The sequence below is a fragment of the Gouania willdenowi genome, chromosome 11 (assembly GCF_900634775.1).
Source record: "Gouania willdenowi chromosome 11, fGouWil2.1, whole genome shotgun sequence".
In the NCBI taxonomy this organism is placed as follows: Eukaryota; Metazoa; Chordata; class Actinopteri; order Blenniiformes; family Gobiesocidae; genus Gouania; species Gouania willdenowi.
This window is the reverse complement of record NC_041054.1, coordinates 13,691,057-13,709,983: the sequence shown is the minus strand read 5'-3', so window position 1 is coordinate 13,709,983 and position 18,927 is coordinate 13,691,057. Positions and strand designations below refer to the sequence as shown.

The window sequence follows — 18,927 nt, the reverse complement described above, 5'->3', positions numbered from 1 at the left end:
TAACACCCTTGCTTTCAGGTATTTAGGCAAATTTTAAAGGTCTAAATTGCGGATCTGTAAACTGGTGGTGAGAACAGTCACGATGTTACATTCATTTACAAAATTGCCAGCTATCAATCCCACACAAGCCAGTAAAAGAACAAACCATGCAGACAAATAACCTGGGAGCACTTAAGTTTCGACTATGATTTGAATCCAACTACTTTAATATTTTCAGTAGCCAGGCATATTGAAAAGAGACCAGCAAAATTATTATTATTTTCCTTCCTTGCCATTCTGTTATCCTGCACTCCCTTTTACTCAAGTGACCCAAACACAGCCTTGAGCTAACAGAAAGAAGCAGAGAAAGGTATTGGTCTACCAGTCACAGCAAACAACTGAAAGAAGAAAAAAGAAAACATCCAAAAGAAACAAACATCAAGAAGACACAGTCAGTTCAAACCAGTGTCCCTATCTCCTTAACTCTGTGCCTGATACCCTTCCTAGTGTTTGCAACGAAGAAAACACATTCATATGAACAGAGGTGTTTACCCCATGAAGGTACTTTGTTTAGAAAAATGTAAAACTAACAGTAAGTTAGAATTATTAATAGCTAAAAGTCCATGGGAAGCAAGAAAGTAAACATATGACTATTAACAATATTAAAGAATATGGTAAATGAAAGAACATATTACATGTACATGTACAATCAAGTTCTACAAAACATCTTTTTTTCATCTTTTTAGCTTTTCTTCTATTTTCTATAGCCACTTTATGCAGCATCAGCTGCTCTGCACTACTGAAATATATCGTAGTTATATTTATAGATATTTATATCTGCACTCTCACTGTAAATATTGTAAATACTTGTTGTGTTGTTGTCCTGTCTTTATAATTCATATATTCTACATTGTCGTGTTTTGGTGTTTGTAAATGTGTGGGGCGGAGAGAACAGTAATTTTGAATCTCTACATGTCTTGTACATGTAGTGGATTCGTCAATAAAGCTGACTTTGACTTATTGTGTTTAGTGTGAACCTAATTTAAATGATTCACAGTTATTGGTGATTAATGATACACCAACTAGACATGCACTATTGCAAAGAAGGTTTATTAAAGAGTAACTAAACCCCAAAACAACTTGTTTTCTGTTGGAAACAAAAAATATATTGGTATGAAGTAGTGTTGTTGATTGACTAAAATGTAAAGAGTTGGAAAATAATCAAAGTATTATGGTACGTTCACACCAGACGCGTTTCGGGCGTCAAAATTGTGCCTCACACACGTAGTTGGACGCTTGTGCTCATCGAATCGGTGCGCTTGTCACCAGCGTCAAAGTAGCTCTGGACGCGCGTCCAAACAAGTTGATAAGGGAGTGCGTTGAGGGGAGGGGCTTCTCTATTGCCGGTGGTGTTCATACAATGGATGATATTGTGGCGATCAGTTACGTTCATAATTCACCCAGTGACTGTGAAGTGGTGGGGAACATTACTGTGTTGAGAAGGCTGTGTTTCCGGTCGGATGTATTTTGGTGTGACTCAGTGTGTGCACTGTGATGTCAGAGGGCTATAGAGAAGTGTGGTTGAATGGGAAATAAAGTTTGGAGTTTGGAGATAGGTATAGTGAGTATTGAGTAGGTAGTTAGTAGCATAGATTGTTCTTTGGAGATTTGGAGTATAGACTGGGTGTGTCTTAACTGATCCAGAAGCCCCACCCATAATCAAGGATTTTTTTTTTTAGAATTTCTAGCCTAGACCTCAGAGGTTAGTTACTTATTTATGATTTTGGACAGATCTTACAACCTACCTTAACACTAAAAATTGGGGAAAAAATACATTTACTGGTATTACTCAGTAATTTATGGGGTTTACATAACAGACGGTACACTAGTGATAAAATTCCTCATGCAAAACAACAAAACTTCCTTCCTACCTGCACCAGGTTCCAGCCCTCCAAGGACTCTGCAATGATGGAGGTCACAGATGGGCAGACTCCGCCAAAAATCATCAGGTGCTTGGGACCATAGCATATGGCATCAAAGAAGGCCCGCAGCCCCTTGGCATTGTCACACTGCAAACACAGAGAGACATATGGGGAGTGAGACGGAGAAAGAGCCAAAGACAGATTTATAAGAAGGGGAAAGATGAATTCATAGCGAAGCAGCATGGAATTCAAAAACAAAAGAGAATTTGAGGAGAAAGCAACCAAATGTGAAAAGAAAAAGAAAGAGACTTTGGGTCGACTGTGGCGCCGGCGAGTAAACACAATAAATTCCTGCATTCAATTTACAGACTTCAAATAAAGTAAAATGGATGTTTTTATGTTGTATAAGGCAGACATGAGCAGCTGGCAACCCCCAAAACAAATCCTTCAAAAACTGTAATTAAAGAAGTTGGAGAGAACATGAAGCCCAACATCATACACAAAATAACACACAAAACGACTACTTAAACACATATGAAATAGAAATATCCAAAAATGACAACAATGCATGAACATGACTGAAAAATACACTAAATGACAACAAGAACATACAAAATAATAACAAAAACATACATAATGACTCAAAGAACACACAAAATGACAGAACAATACACAAAATGAATATAAATTCACAAAAATAACAATAAAACCATAAAAAACACATAAACCTTGTGTTTTTCTTGTATTAATGCCCTGCTGTGATAAAAGTTGTCCATCCTTGGTACCACTACGCACATCCATGTCAAATTATTAAAGTTCCAGCAACTTTCCCACTTACAGGCAAACTGTGATTAACTAATGGCACTTTTTCCCCATCCTCTACCAGGTGTCTGGATAAAGAGACAATCACTGTTATTTAACTCGCCTGGGGTCATAATATTATAGCTGATTAGTGGATACTTGTTAAGGTCCATTCTAACATAATTACAGACTGCTGAAAAAGAGAGTGTTTCAACTAAACGTGTAAAACTACACGGCTCTTAGGCAATGAGAGTGATGCCCTGTAGAACGCAGTCATTTCTAATCACTATAGCAACCAGAGGGGGGAAAAAACGAGCATGTGCAATGGGAGAAGGGAAGCAGTAGTGTGGGTTTGCATTGATTGCAACATGAGCTGGCAAACCATCTTTTTTTCCACAATTCTCTGATTTCCAGAGTTTTGTCATGATATTCCTACCAGTGGTAATAACTTCCTCTTCCTTTTTGTCTTATTTCCACCTTTCAACCCAGAATGCAATGCGGCATGTGTGTGTGTGTGTGCGTGTGTCTTGTGACACTGTTGCCACTTCATCTGGAGAGTCATTTGACCTTGTTAGAAATTAGCCAGTCACTGAATGGGATTTCTAGCCAAACATGAGTACACCATGAAGCAGATTGAAAAGTTGAAAATTGAATGTGGAAACATGAAATCCCCGACAGATAAGTAGGACAAGATCTTGTGGTCCGTTAGCGACTTTATTAGGTCTGTGGCAGGTGGCAGGACAGTGTAACTACGTTGGATCTCTTGAGTTAGAACTCGAGAAAATCGGATACATCCCTCAGATTCATATTACGTTTTATGTTGGAATTTTATGTCAGGAGAAAGTGAAAATGTTTTCTTTCAGGGTTTGCTCTGTAATTTTTCTAAAAATATTCTACAAAATCTCCCCAAATTAAATAAAAATTGGTTAAAAAAAAAAAATAGATAAATAAAATTATATTTAAGTATCTGCCACTCATTGCTTAGATATTGTTGATGCCTTCCATACTTTGTGCAAACTCGGGCACATTAATAAGGAAATTGCTTGTTTTCTCGCCTAAAACCTGCGGCCGACTTGTGATCGAACTGGTCCAAACTTGGCCCTTGAACTAAAATGAGTTTGACACCTCTGGAGTATAAGAATATTCCATGGCTTTAGTGATACCACCTATCTTACCGCTTGGTAATGGTAAACACATTTTCCCCCCCCACCTTGTGAAAGCCAGTAGAAGACAATGTAGCTAATTTCCCAGTGAAAAGCCGAGGAACATGTTAATGTGCCTCAGGTGGAATGAGGAGCAGAAGATGAGATTAGACAGTGGGTATTTCTTATCCTGGCCACACAGCTGAATGAAACTACAGCCTATTAAAAAACAATATTCTATTTGCATATTCTTATTATTCACTTCTCTCCAGCTGCCCATAAAGGGTGGGTTAGTATTGTTGTATTGACTTTCAGTTGGTTACCATGCAACAAAAATAAAATGTGGGCAACTAAACTTGTCAATGTGGGAACAATAAAGCTTGGTAATATTGTATACCCAGTTTGATTTAATATGACAGATAGACAATAAATGGTAATACACGTTTTACCTAGAGCAAGAAAAAAAAAAAAAAAAAACTAAATTGTGCTGCAAACATGAAGATTAAACCTTTGTGTCTGATTTGCATATTACATATTGCAGGATTTGATTAAACACATGGTCCCATCCTAAATGTCACAGTGAACAAGTGTTTTGGGTCATAGCTTGTTTGTTAAAATGGGATCACATCTGCATTTTCATTTGAAGACACACACTGGTCTCCTTCATGAAATGTGTTTTAGGATGTACTGAGCCATCCTTCTACCTGCTAATACTGTATTACTCTTTACCCTGGGAGAACATGCAATGCTTAACCTTCTCGCGCCACTAAACAACACAAAGAACTCAGGATTGTTTATATTTTTATCTGCAGCAAATGTTACTCAACTCAGCTTTCTTGAGGGGAGCCTGACCCAATGCCATTAAAACAACCTCAGTCCATCACTCAAAAAAAGATGGGCAAACACAAAAACATAAAAAATATTTTATTTTTTTTTTAAACTGCCTCTCGAGCCCTCCAATGCACTATTGGTCATGTTGAATTTCCTTTTATGAAGACATAAAATGTCCTTTTTCATTTTCATTACAAAATCAACAAACCGCTAACAGTCCAATGTGCAAGTCAGCAGTGCTGTGTAGTTTACTATGTTTCCAGCAGGTTTGCAGGAATAAATCTTTCAATTGTTATTATAATTGTTCTTGTTTAAGTGTCTAATAGCTGATTGGTCTGACAGTTTTTGACGACAAAGCTTTGTTCACCAAACAAAGACTAAGATAAATGCAAAAAGGAATGGTTTGAATTTAATTGACATTCAGTACTTTATGGGGTGCCAAGTGTAAAAATTTAGTATGAAAGTTGTAGCTGAGACATTTTCATTAATTATCTCACTTTTCTCATATTTAGCACATTTTCCTACATTTAACACAACATTTAACCACATATATGTAGAGGTAAAAAAAAAAAAATCATTAAATCTAAATATTTAAATCTAAATCTAAATGTTATATCTAAATGTTAAATCTAAGTCTAAATATTTAATCTAAATATTATATATCGTACCTAAATGCTAAATCTTATATATAAATGTTAAATCTAAATCTAAATATATGTTAAATCTAAATGTTTAAATCTAAATGTTATATATCATATCTAAATGCTTAATCTTATATCTAAATGTTATAAATGTTAAATCTAAATATTAAATCTAAATGTTGAACCGAAATGTTTTACACATATGCTAATTGACCCCGCCCTTTGTAATCTCAACCAATACACAAGCAGAGACACACAGAGCAGCTCCCACACACCTCTTCACCGATGCCTGACTGGGTGAAATGTATGGCTGGTTCTCTCCCGGCGGCGGAGATTGAGCGCGCCGTCATGGCAGGTGTACGAGCTGCCCTTTACATTCACTCCCAACACAACAGTGCAACACTGTAGTGCTGTTGCGTACCCCTAGGGGTACACGTACCCCCATTTGAGAAACTCTAGTTTAGACTGTGGCTCTCCTTGCGAGGAAGCTCTCTTTTAGGTATTGGAACAAAAGTTAACTGCAACAATGTAACCCCGTGTCTCTCCAGTGTGATCTTCATTTTAGATCCAACAGTTGTCATGCCAACAGTGTGACCATTTACACTTTGAGCGCTCGTTGAGCGAGAATGCTGCAGCGGGTGAGTGCACTGATGGCTATATTTAGGCTGTCATTAGGTAGCACAAGCCCCTCAAAATTAGTCAATAATTATTATAAAGTGAAGGAGTTGGCAGAGAGGCCCGGGAACACAAAACGATGAAAGAGAAGATGATGTGTGGAGGAGATAGAAGGTGGCAAATTTGTTTGATAATAGTGGCAAGTAAATAGAGCCATGTTGTCAATCCGTATTTTAAAAGAATCAGAATTCCTTTTTTTAATCCCAGGGAGAAATCGCTTACGTTACAGCCACTGAAGAAAAATCACAAATAAAAGAATAAAACGTTTAACAAAGATGAAAGAAAGAATAAACATTAAACAAGTGTATAATTAAGTAAATGACTGTAAAAAATAAGGATCAGATACACTCACATTACAGTGGTGAAAAATAAAGTAAGATTAATAATAAAAATACAAATTACATACAAATATGATAGATATTTACAAAAATAACACAAAATGTACAAATATGATACACACACATATATATATATATGTTCCCACAATGTAATTCAGACAAAGTCTCATTATGAAATAAAAAATGTGTTTTAAACTTTTCTCTGCAGTGCTTTTATATTATTACCAACTTCTTGCCAAACACAATTCAATTATGCTTTTCCCTTACTTTGCATTTCCTCCGTTATTCTCATCCCACAGCTCTACATTTTTCAAGTTTTATTGGACCTTAATCAAAAGGTTTAAGTATTTTTTTAAATCTCAAACCTGAAAAACAAGGATATGTTTTGAGGATGCCACAAAAGTTAGCATTGCGGCATTTGACTCCAAGTCAGAGCATCAAGAAATACTACAGCACTTTATTTCCCTCTCCTCCAGTCTAAAATCTGATTTCTGGCATTTGGAAGCCATTTGGAACAGATCGATGGGGTTAATGCCCGTAGTAATCTGTTTGACTGCCTTGGGAGGCAGCCAGGAAAGGTGCCTGTGGTTACGGGGGAAAAGGCTGATGGTAAAGGAAGAACCTGGAAACGGAAACTCAAGGGAGGCATATAACTCAGTCTAATGGTAGGATCTATATAAAAGGAAAATTTACTTGGCCTGACCACAAAGTCGTGGCGTAGGAAGCTCTCTGCAGGGAGTGGAGTGTAACTTCAGGGGTTTGAGGTTTTTTAAAAATAATTTGTAAAAAATCATAGGTTTTCATACAGTTTTAAAACTTTTAAATAAGTTATTCACAGCGTAAATTTTCTCTGTGAGAAATTTGACCTCTAATCTTATTGTATAGAATTATGTAATTCTCTATATCAGTGATAGGAGACTTTTATCACAGCCGGGACCAAAAAAAATGTCTTTCTCTGATAATCCACACAGGGCCACAGAATAAAATAAGGACCAATCAGAACATTAATGTGAGAGGTTTTTGTTGTCCTTTTGTGAGTTTTAGTAATAATTTTGTTTATTTTTGTTGTACGTTTGTCATCATTTTGCATGTTTTCGCAGTTATTGTGTATTTTTGTTATACTTTTGTGTATTTTTAGACATATTTTGTGTATTTTGAGTCATTTTGTATATTGTTGTTGTCCTTTTGTGGGTTTTTGTAATCTTTTTGTGTATTTACGTTGTTTTTGTTGTCTTTTTGTGTTTTTTGGAGTCCTTTGTTGTGATTTTGTGTGTTTTTGGAGACATTTTTTAGAATTTTTGTTCTACTTTTTTGTTATTACTGTTCTTTTGTGTATTAATGTTGAAGTTTTGTGCATTTTGTGTATCTTACTCCTTTTCGTGTGCGATTTCTTGTCATTTTGTGTGTTTTTGTTGTTACTTTGTGTATAATGTTAAGTTTGTAAATTTGTTTCATGGGCTGCGCAAAATAAGGCTGCGCATGGCCACCAGTTTGGTTTTTAACATGTAATTATTTACTTATTTATGTGACAGGGACGATGCAGTCAAACATAGTTACAAGCTTGCAGCTGATGTGATGCATATAGAGTTTACAGCTAGTGTTAATTCTCAACTCCAGACCCCCTAACCCTCACCCCCTAAGTCCCTAAGCCCCAACTTCCTACACAATGACCTTTCCACAAAGCTGCAGAAAATCCTCCATATTGATTTATCACTTGAAGATTGAACATTAGTCCGTTTTAAAAATATTCTTTGGATAAATGACAGGGAGTTATGACACAAACCCTTTCATTTGACACTTTTCATGTACTAAACATTTTAATCCACAAATACATTTGTTGTAAGAAAAGTACAAAGCGATACATGATGCTGAGAATAACTGTTTGCAAGCATTCCTCAACTGTCCATTGTAGAGTGACTGTTCCAATTATCTAAGCTAAATCTTGTGGGAAACCAACTTTAAGCAGATACACAATATAAAATCGTGACTTTTGTGATGTCAAATCACCTCCAACATGTTCACCAAGTTGACTGAATCTCAAATTCCTTTTTTCTCAAATGTACAAAAACTATAAACGAGCATTTTGCCAGGAATTTTCTAAGCATCTTGGATGGTTCTGTGTGTATAATCTGTACTTGTGTGAGATATTGTGAGAAGAACAAGAGTTGATCAGAGGGCCGGGGCTGAATCTAACCATGATGAAATGCCTTGTTAACGCTGAAAACAGAGGCAGCTGCACCTGTCCCACACCTAATGGCAAATTACTGCACTCAAATCAGCAAACTAAGGCCTGGTATTGTTCGTACGGATACGTGTATGAGTGGGAGAATGAGAGAAAACGAGTGGGGAGAAAGATAGAGGGGCAGAAAACATTTGGTGAAAGAAGTGGGAAAGGAGAATCTGATTTGAGGCAATCTGCCCGACTAATATTATACAGTTAGAAAGGCAAGAGCAAATGATTACAATGAGTTAGATGAAAGAAAAATGCCTTCATTGCTCATCACAACAAATAAATATTTAAACGTGGATGCATTTACAGACAATATAGATATTTGAGTAGAGAATCAAACAAAGCTACAGTTTTTGGATGGTTGGACGAGGCTTTACCCTTGGGTTTAAAGTAGGGATGTCCCGATACAACTTTTTCATTTCTGATATGATACCGATATTGCAGCCTTGCATATCGGCCAATACCGATATTGATCCGATAAGATATCAGCACGAATCCTACATACCTTTATTACTTATTTTGTAGTGTGGAACGTTAGAAAAGGCTTGATTAAGTGATGTTACTCAAACATGGAACAATTGTCAGCAACAGTAGGTTACTTTGTTGGAGTGTGAACACAGTCACGTATGGATAGAAGTGTTGGAGTGGAAAATTTTATCGGAGAGCTTATATCGGTAATTTTAGATGCAGTCGGATAAAATCCAATATTCGTTTTTCTGGGTGATATTGTACATCCTACAAAACACTTGCTATCCACAAACAATAGTATCTATTTTCCCCATTTAGACATCAAACCAATCATCAAAACTCTCTTCTTGTAAATTCGATATCAAACACGAGAGGATGGCCGATATATCGGGCCGATATATGGAGTGTTTTCAAGAGCGGCCATTACTATCACCAGCCCTCCCTAAGGAAGGGTAATGAATACTTTATTATTGTAGTAGCGCATATAGGGACAAGTGTGAAGCTTAGGTATAATGGTAGTGGCTGTGAACAGAGGGAAGGAGTGAGTGGTTATACCTAAAACAGGTATTTAGTTCAAACTGACAACTTGCACATTGCGCATTGTATATTGTTGTGCTTTACTGCTACTTACCCGTCCTGTACTTTTTGTTGTACTTGGTTGTGTACGGGTATATTTAAAGTTCAACAAATGTTTAGAGTTTTATTGGTGTATATAATACAATTTATAATATATACATTTATATGGAGTGTTTCTATTGTCTTTCATAATCAACGTGCTTTAAAAAAAAAAAGCCTATCGGCCTCAAATATCAGCTGAATTTTTTTTTTTTTTTTTTTTCTAATTGGCATCGGCCTTTGAAAATTGGTCGACCTCCATCAAACACATACTGTACCACTGAGAGTGAACAGGTCAGCTGCTGAGTATAGGCAAGGGCAATAGGAGGCCATGCAAGCACAGTGAGAACATGCAAAGTCCACACAGAAAGATTGCTCAATTCACCCAGAGTATTAAACTAATGTCCTTCTTGCTATGAAGCACACGTGCAAACCATTACATGACTGTGTTGTAGCTAAGTTGTTCAATTATATTCTAAGATAGATTTCAAGGCCCTTTCTGCATTCGCTCTGCCCTCTCCTTAGTTCACTGACTTCATTCATCTATCCCAATCCACTCCTCTGACACCTGAACTCCTCACCTTCCATAATCACATAAAAAATTCAAAAATGTAGATCCATTTTTCTCACTCAATAAGCAATTATGGGACCCATAGGAATTCTTCATCAGCCACAATATGCTTTTCCATTGTCCTGTTAAATAACTGACACATGACTGACAGGTAATTCATAGACTTTAAAAACGATGAACAACACTTAAAGTCAGACGATTATATAAGAGATACAATAAGAAGGAAAAAGGAGGAAGAGATTTCTGTGTACGCTGCGAGCACTTGGACTCCTTGAGGTAAGATTTGAACAGCTAGCTAAGCACTGGAGTCACTCATTGAGCGTAGATGCTGTACATTTGAATAATTGTTTTTTTCTCTGAGTGACTTTTTCTTCTTCACTCCATTTCCTTGTCACTGCACATCTGCAGAGCTGAGAAAGTAAGGAACCCGCTACTTGTGTTGGGGTTGGGAGAAGCTTGCCTTTGAAATCTATTGCGACAGACTGACTGAGCTGCTTGAGCTGATGGCTGTTTGCCCTCCATCTCCTCCTCTCTCTGTGCAGTCTGGCTCTTGTTATTGCACTCACTCCATCTCAGCTTTCTGGAGAGCTCAGATGGCCACCAGGATAACCATGATGGCATGTTGGAAGCCTCTTCTATGGTGACAAGTCTTTTTCGCTCTTTTCCACCCTCTGTCACTCCCACACACACACACGCACGCACACTACTCTCCGCCTGTGCTCTTGCTTAGTATCAAACATGCAAATTTCTTGCCTAATTTGCCGTCCTTATGCAAAATGTGTGCCAAACCATAATTTCCTGACAGATACACAAACAGCGACACATGCATTGGGTCTCTCCTTTTAGAGATAAGCTTAAATAGACAGCAGTGCTAAAAATCAGTGAGCACATCGTGCACTTTATTAGCAATCTGTGCAGGGCTGGAGCAGACTGTGTTAAGCCCATTAAAGGCTGTTGTGCTTTTGTGACAAGGCCTGACAAGAGCTGGAACACATCATGTCTTAGTGAGAGGGATGGACCACAGTGAAAGTTTGCAAATCAGACCAAGAGGAGACGAGAAAACACCATCTTTTGGATCTTCTCTAAAAGTTGATGCATTTTTTTTTTTTTTTTTTAAATCATACTATCCCTCACTATGTCGGCCATATGCTTCTATCAATGCCAATTCGATTTATATTGTTATTCTGATTTATTAACTATTGTGATTAGATTGTGTAACAATTATCAAAATTGTCATTTATTTCAACTCCACATTAAAGTTGGAGTATGAACCTGTGACGACATATGCAGGCGTGGCAAAAAACATAAAATGTTCAAATATTTTAAAAAGTTGTTTTTTGTAAAAAAAAAAAAAAAAAATACATTGAGGAGAAATATATTATTTTGGATATTGTTACCAAAAAAAAAATCTATATTTTTGCTGCCGTTACTACTACAGGGCCAATTTGCCAATAATTCCTTATGTTGTAAAAAATATCAGTTTTACATATTAGCAGCATTTAACTCATTCAGGGCCAAAGACGTAATATTACGTCAATTACGTTTTTTCAAGTTGCTAGGATCCACTGTGACGGTGTTCTACTGTGAATATCAGGCTTCTCTGTTGATGTAGTGACCAACTGTGCCCTGAAGGTGGCAGCAGCGCTTTGGATGAGAGGTCACTGTTATGGGCAGAGCTCAGAGGGAGAGGAAAGGAGTTTATGAGACTGAAAATGGCGCTACGAGAGTTGATGCTGAAGTCCCCACCAGCTCTCACTCGACCAGAGCATGTGTGGAACTAAGTGGATTATTGAGAGTGTCGCGAAGGTGAGAGAAAACGATCAAAAACAGGGCAAGCGGTGAGACTCGGCATGTCCGGAAGAAGGAGGAATTTGCGTGCGTGGCGAATGACGGGGGAGAGACTTGGAGGACGGCCAAAATACAGTAAGCAAACCATTCAACTCTGAACCAGATAGCAAAATGATAATTTTGCCATCAAAAGCCCGGAAGGAAAATAATGTTGAGGTGTCCCTAAAGCAAAAAAAAAAAAAGCTGCTTTTCTCAGCTTTTTGTCACAAACTGGCAATTTGTGTGAAACTTGCCTCTAATAAACTGCTGATTACAAAAGAATGAAACAAGCTAGAAACATTAGAGACTTTATTTCTTTTTTGAATCTGGCGTCCAAATTTAGAATTTAAAATAGATTTCTTATCAAGGTTTCACACATTTTACTATTCAACAACAAGGTAACAAATAGATAGGAAATTAATAAGATAGATATTTGTTTTTAGTGTTTTATAGCTGATTAAGGACCCACTATCATAAGATATGCTAACAGAAAGCTAACACAAGAGGAAGGTTAACTTTTATCAGGGTATTTATTTGTCAAAGGCTCAGTAATAGTAATTAATTGTAATTGACTTTCAGAGGGGAAAAAAATAATAATTGTAATTGGAAAAAATGATGGTTACCGTAATAGTAATTCAATTATAATTGAACATGAGTAATTGAAGATGTAATTGCAACTGAAAATGTAATTGACCCCAGCCCTGACTGAACCCTTTGAAAGGTATTAGGATATCATTAGATGCCATTTGTCTAAATAATAAAATATTGATATTCCCATACCACCTATAGCAGAACCCACTATATCTAACACCTGCCTGCAACATGAATAATTGGTGAACATGAAAAGTGTCACATGGGTGTCATTTTTTTGCCAATAAATCTTCACAGACAAGTACTGCGTCAAAGTTTGAACATTTCCAAATGCCTACAATTCTAAAACTTTAAATTACCCTTATAGCAGCGAAATGCAAGTCTGACTAGATATTGCAGCAGCCTCCGGATCACTTTCTAAAAGGCTGCCTTCACTTTTTATAGGTGATTACCAGCCTATTTACTTCTATTTTGCTGTCTACAAAGGCACACAGCATGACTCCCATACACGTTTGAAGGGCAGAAACCTATTTTGAAACTCACACAAACTGGTCGGTTTGCATTAATTCAGCTACCTAATGGAGCAGAAGGCAGCTGAGAGGCACAAAAGGAAGATTTTAATGCACTGGCTGCATATATTTTCATACATGTGTTTAAGTAGGAGCTTTACTCATCTACCGTATATATATTTTTCACTGTAAATGGAGGCAGTGCTGCTGCCTGTGTGCTTTACAATTTTTTAATTCACTGTTTTTACTAAACCTAAACTGATCAAATCTCACAAGCATTTCCTAGCACGAGATTTTGTGCCAGGTTTTGAAATGTCCGTCTGTTGATGTCATCTAAACAAATGTGCTACAAGTTCAACCAAAGGTGAAAAATATTGTGATAAACACCCAAGACATAGAGGGCATATTCTGGATCATTTACACGTTTACATGGGAGCTTTAATTCCTCTTTAAAGAAGAATAAAAGTTAATTCCTTTTTACCCTTACCTTGTAAACACATAATTCCTAATGCTGATTTAATTCCAAATTAAAGTTAATTCCAAATTAGGTGGCTGGTTTATTCCGTTTTTAATTCTGAATTAGACCATTCCTTGTGAACACTTCTCTTGCCTAATTCTGCTTTAAGTTAATTAAGTGACGACATAATCCAAATGCGGAGACCCGGACTCCAGCCTAGAATATTTAATAAGAGCCTTAAAAGACATGGATATAATGAAAAGAGTGGTGGAGGGAGGCATAAACATGCAGACCTTCACACAGATTTATTAAACACACACGGACCTCGGTAAACACGGTAAACGGAACAGGCTTCACCGGACGGCTGGCACTAGGACACAGTAAATGCGTCCTCGTGCTGCATTCACAGGCTGTGATATCAACAAGTTTATCATTTTACCAGTTGTTAGAGCTACTATCTTTACCAGGAAGCTAATATAATAAAAATATAAATAAAATATCAAATTAGAGGTCGAAAGCAAATACTAAATTTGAATGTTCTGGTAAAATTCACACGTCCATAAGAATAAATCTCACAGCTCACACTTTTTTTGACTCTCTCTGCCACTTGTGTCTCACTTCCTCTTCACTGTCACTTCCCATCTCTCACCTTTCCTCACTCTTTTTAATCTCTCAGCTAACGCAGGTTTAAAGTCATTAAGGGTCAGAGTTGTGTTGCATCATTAACACATCTTCTCTGGATAAAATCTTTGCAGTTTTCTGCTCAGTCCAGTAAATTCTTTCATTATTCATTGAACCAAATGAAGTGGAATTATAGACAGATATCAAATAATGCAGTGTCCGAAAGAAAATACTTTAACCAAATCCAAACTACAGTGACTTTGATAGGTACCTATTAAAGTAAAAAAAATAAAAAAAAGTTGAAACTTTTAAGTGTGTGATAACTTTTATCTGTCGTTTCTCAGTATTTCTATTTTATTATCTTCAAAACTAAAACCTTCCATTTATTTTATTCCATTTGTTTGATTATCAGAGCACAGACATATGCAGATTAGAGTTTTAAAGTAATGAAGGAAGACAAGTAGAAGTTGGAGTTTCTATTTCGCATATCTATCATCGCTTTTGATCAGAATGTGCTCAATGCTTTCATTTTAACTCACGTTACAATAATGTTGCTCCTTCACCAAGTTTACAACCAGCCTTTACTTGATTCAGACCAACTCATGAATCGCACTGGATCCTTTGTTTTTTGGGATCCCTTTGCATTTAACATCTCTCAAAGCAACCAATTTTATTTGAATATAAATATTTAATTTTTTTTTCTTTCTCTTTTGCACCACAAACTCAACACCTGGTTAAAGAAAAAAAAAAAAAAAAGAAGTTTAAATGTTACTTGAAAAAAGGTCTTGCCTCTCTTTCAAGGCAAAAAAGCAACAATATTGCTGATAGCACAGATTTTTTTTTTTTTTTAACATAAAGTGGTATTTTCTATATACTTTTTCTTAGTACAAAGGCATTTAATTCTATTGTACTGTACATTGATTTAAAGGTCCCATATCATGCTATATTTCACCTATCTCCACAAAAACATAGTATTTGAGGTTTATTTTCCCAAACTCGCCTGTTTTCCAGAGTTTTAGCCTCTGAAAAGTCACTTTCTGAGCAACTCTACACAAACAGGCTGATTTGCGGCCTACTTATGCATATTAATGAGTGGGCGCGTCTATAGACTGAATTCCTCCTCCCTGCACGGTAACGTAGGGCCAGAGGACGGCCCGCCCTCCTCCCACCCACTCCGTAGCCGAGCTCATGCTCAATGCGCACATTCGTGGGCGTGTCTGTTTACATGTCAATCACGGCAGAGAGCTTCCTGGAGGCGCGGCTTCTCCAGCTCAGTGCTGTGTCAAATTTGTCATCAAATTGGGAACGCGTCATCAAATTGGAGCGAGGTGTTTGGGCTCACCCTGCAGTTAGAAAGGAGCAAATCACTGTCTAACTAACGATTGAAGGAATCAATGAAAAAAACACTTTGGGCATGTGTATGAAGCCCAAAAAACACATTTATCACATTTAGAGCACAGAAAAGTTGATTTAGCTTAACATGGGCCCTTTAAGTTCACTTTGACTTTTTCTGGTGTATCTATTTAATTGATATTTTACAATATCAATTGAATGTGTTTAGGTTTTTGCTATTTTTTAATACTATTACAATAAATGTATTATAATGCATGTTTTTAAAGCCCTTGATGCAGTATTTTTAAGAAAAAAATGCTCACTACTTTATTGTAATTAAAAATGACTAAATAAAATAATAAAGATTTCATCCCACTTGTGTCTGTAATGGAAGTGTAAAATCTGGCCTCTACGGCTTTTTTCTCCTCATCCTATGAAATTCAAGCTGCGTCCAGGTCAACCGAAAGGTTTCTCTCACAACCTCCCCCACTGGTCCCGGGTCGACAGTGTTGTCGTCCCAGTGGGCCGACGCAAGTTTACTTTCAGATGAAAGAAACCAGCGAGTGTAATAAACACAGGTCCAAACCATTCCGACTGTTTATTCCCACCACAGAGGAGAGAAGAAACTGTTCAACTGTGAGTTCAGCTCAGATTACGGTCCTCATTCCATCACAGCCCCTTGCCCGTATACCTCTGGTCTTTTTTTACCACCATTTTTGACCAAACGTTTTGTCCAATCAATGATGGCTAGTAAAACTGTAACTGTCTGATTAGGAGATGGTACAAGCATGGATAGGAACTAATCACCTGTGACATAAAAAGTTTCATTACATGAGGAATAATGTTATTATACAGATTTGACCAGTGGACTCAAGAAAAAACACTTTTTTAGAAATGTATCACTAAATAACGGAATGGTATTGTAGTAAATATTTAAAAAAGAAACTCTGGTGCCCCGCCCTTTTCAGTGACAGCCAATCCCCATGGATATTACAGGATGCACAATACTGTGTTGTCATAGCTACCAGGAAAGGGAGCATAAGGGTCAATGAAGAGAGAAGCTTGAGAAAGGGCAACACGGCCAAGGAAGAAAAAAAAAAATTGTCACAAAAAACGAAGGGAAGTAAGGTCGATATATTAATTAGCAAACTGCGGAGTTTGTTTCTATGTGTAATGAGTGGGTGGTTAAACATACATTTAATAAGTCATATTTTGTTAGGAAAAAAAAAAAAAAAAAAAAAAAAGGAGTGAGATCAGCTACTCATTTTTCGAGAATTATATCTCTATTATGACCGCAACTGTAGTGTACGCCACCCCTACCTCGCCACCAGCAAGATTTCTCTTTTTGTGGCATGACGAGTCGTCTGAATTCCACGATTCTCTAAGTAGGTCATGCAGCCTTTTCAGAGTTCCACTCCTCCCCACGCTGCATCAAAAATGCATAAATCCATGTACATTCTCCGTGCTAGCACCTTCCCGGGCCTGCTAAAGCGCATCCTTAGTGATTCTAATCCCATCAAAGGTGGTTCTGCTGATATGTAAACACAACATGGGATAGAAAAACGTGATCGTCGGCAGCTACATTCACGACAGCTCCTCGTTTTCGGCTGGTGTGTATGAAGTTCTAATGCTGCAATCCACTTAGGGGGATAGGTGCTACTGTTGAAGGTAGAAAACCCAATGAGCAGGGTTTGACTCAAGTTAAGGCGAGACAAATTGAGCTGAAAGATCTGGTTGTTACCAGCAAATCTCAGTCTGTGGTGATGCTATCACCATAGCTACTCTTCGGCGTCAGATGAGGAGGATGTGTAAAATAGTGAGGCTACAAAGTGAGATAAGCTTTGGCAACCCTTCTGACAAACAAAAAGCAATAAAGGGATGTTGGCTTTACGCTCAGTCGTTTTCTTACAGCTGCAGCTCACAGGGCTCTTTGTAATTGCTGTGATGTGGCATTGCTTTGCATTTGGAATAGCAAAAATGTAAAGAGTAGAATATAAGTCTCTATTATTCCACGTTAAAGGATGGAAACCGTGAAAACAATCATAGGTGTAAATATGTGCACGTTTAAAACAGAATCATAGCGTTAGAACAGGTTGTCAGTTTCTCTCCCTCTCACCCACACACTCCTTACTGAGGTTACATTAATGATTAAGTAGATCACAATAGTAGTCTTCCTTTGTTACATCCCAAACTCTGACCGCTAAGACACTAATGGGACCACAAATAACAGTCATCACCAAAGACTCTATGCGTCAGGATCAGTGTTCCCATCAGACTCCCTTAAGGGAACGTCATAGAACTCTTTTGGAATGCAATTTAAGCCATCCACAATTCACAAAGTGATCACATATCTTATGATGTAATGAGTTTTACATGAACAACTGTAAATGAGCCTCCCCTTTGCACAATGAGCTAGGATATGAGCCAACAACATAAAGCTAGAGCTGGGCAAAAAAAATCAATTTAATCAATTAATCGAATTTATAGATAAAAACGATTTTTATTTTGCAAATTCGAGTTTTTATTTTAACTTTTTTAAAACACTATTTTTTACTTTTGATTTAGGGATTGTTCTATGCATTTTAACTCTTGAGGACAATCACAGCAATAAAGTTGCACTTTTGACAATATATCTGATGTCTGCAGTCATTTGTGCATGAAAAAAAAAAAATCTAAAATCAAATTTTTCTTTACAAAAATCTGAGATTTTTTTTTTTCAGGAAAAATCGCTCAGCCCTACATAAAGCATGTACGGAAGTCGAATAAAGGAATAAAGGAATAAATGAATACATTCTGTGTAAGTTAGGTGCATCTATGTGTGTCTGTTACAGCTGTGCCTTAATTGTGTTATATTTGTGCCAGTCCTGCAATAAACTGGTGTTCATTACCTAAGATTGTACCCTACTTAATAAGGATTTTTTTTAAAATAATTTCATAGGCACCAGCATGTACCGCATTCTAAATCCATATAGACTTTGACTTGGTTTTATACTTTCCTCTATACTGACAAACATTTTACATTTCAAACATTTTTTTTCTTGCCAGTCCCAACAATATTTTGACAGAAGAAACGTATTTATTTATTTTTTGGAGGCTTTTTTTAGCTTGACTCTAGGGATACAAAACTGCCAGCATGCTAGAATATTGAACAAATGGAGAGTGCAGCTGCAGTCAGTGGGATCGCACTGTAAGAAGCCAGCATTAAAGACGGCAAAAAACCAACATTAAAATCTACCTCATTCAACAATCAGCTGGTGCCCACGTTTGGTGACTCTTATAATGAAAACACAGAGGGCCTGTGCACAGCAGACTCTTTTACAGCAGCAGCCTATTTTTGTCATGTAATGATCACACCTCATCATCATAGCACGAGTGCC

General features: G+C 37.1%; 1 protein-coding gene across 1 annotated transcript in view; it reads right to left on the bottom strand.

The window, feature by feature from the left end:
• gabbr2 (gamma-aminobutyric acid (GABA) B receptor, 2) overlaps positions 1-18,927 on the bottom strand; it is a 186,915-nt gene that overhangs the window by 130,461 nt on the left and 37,527 nt on the right. The window contains exon 2 of the mRNA XM_028460785.1: positions 1,911-2,048. Coding sequence (XP_028316586.1) covers positions 1,911-2,048 — 138 coding nt within the window. The remainder of the gene's footprint in view (positions 1-1,910; positions 2,049-18,927) is intronic.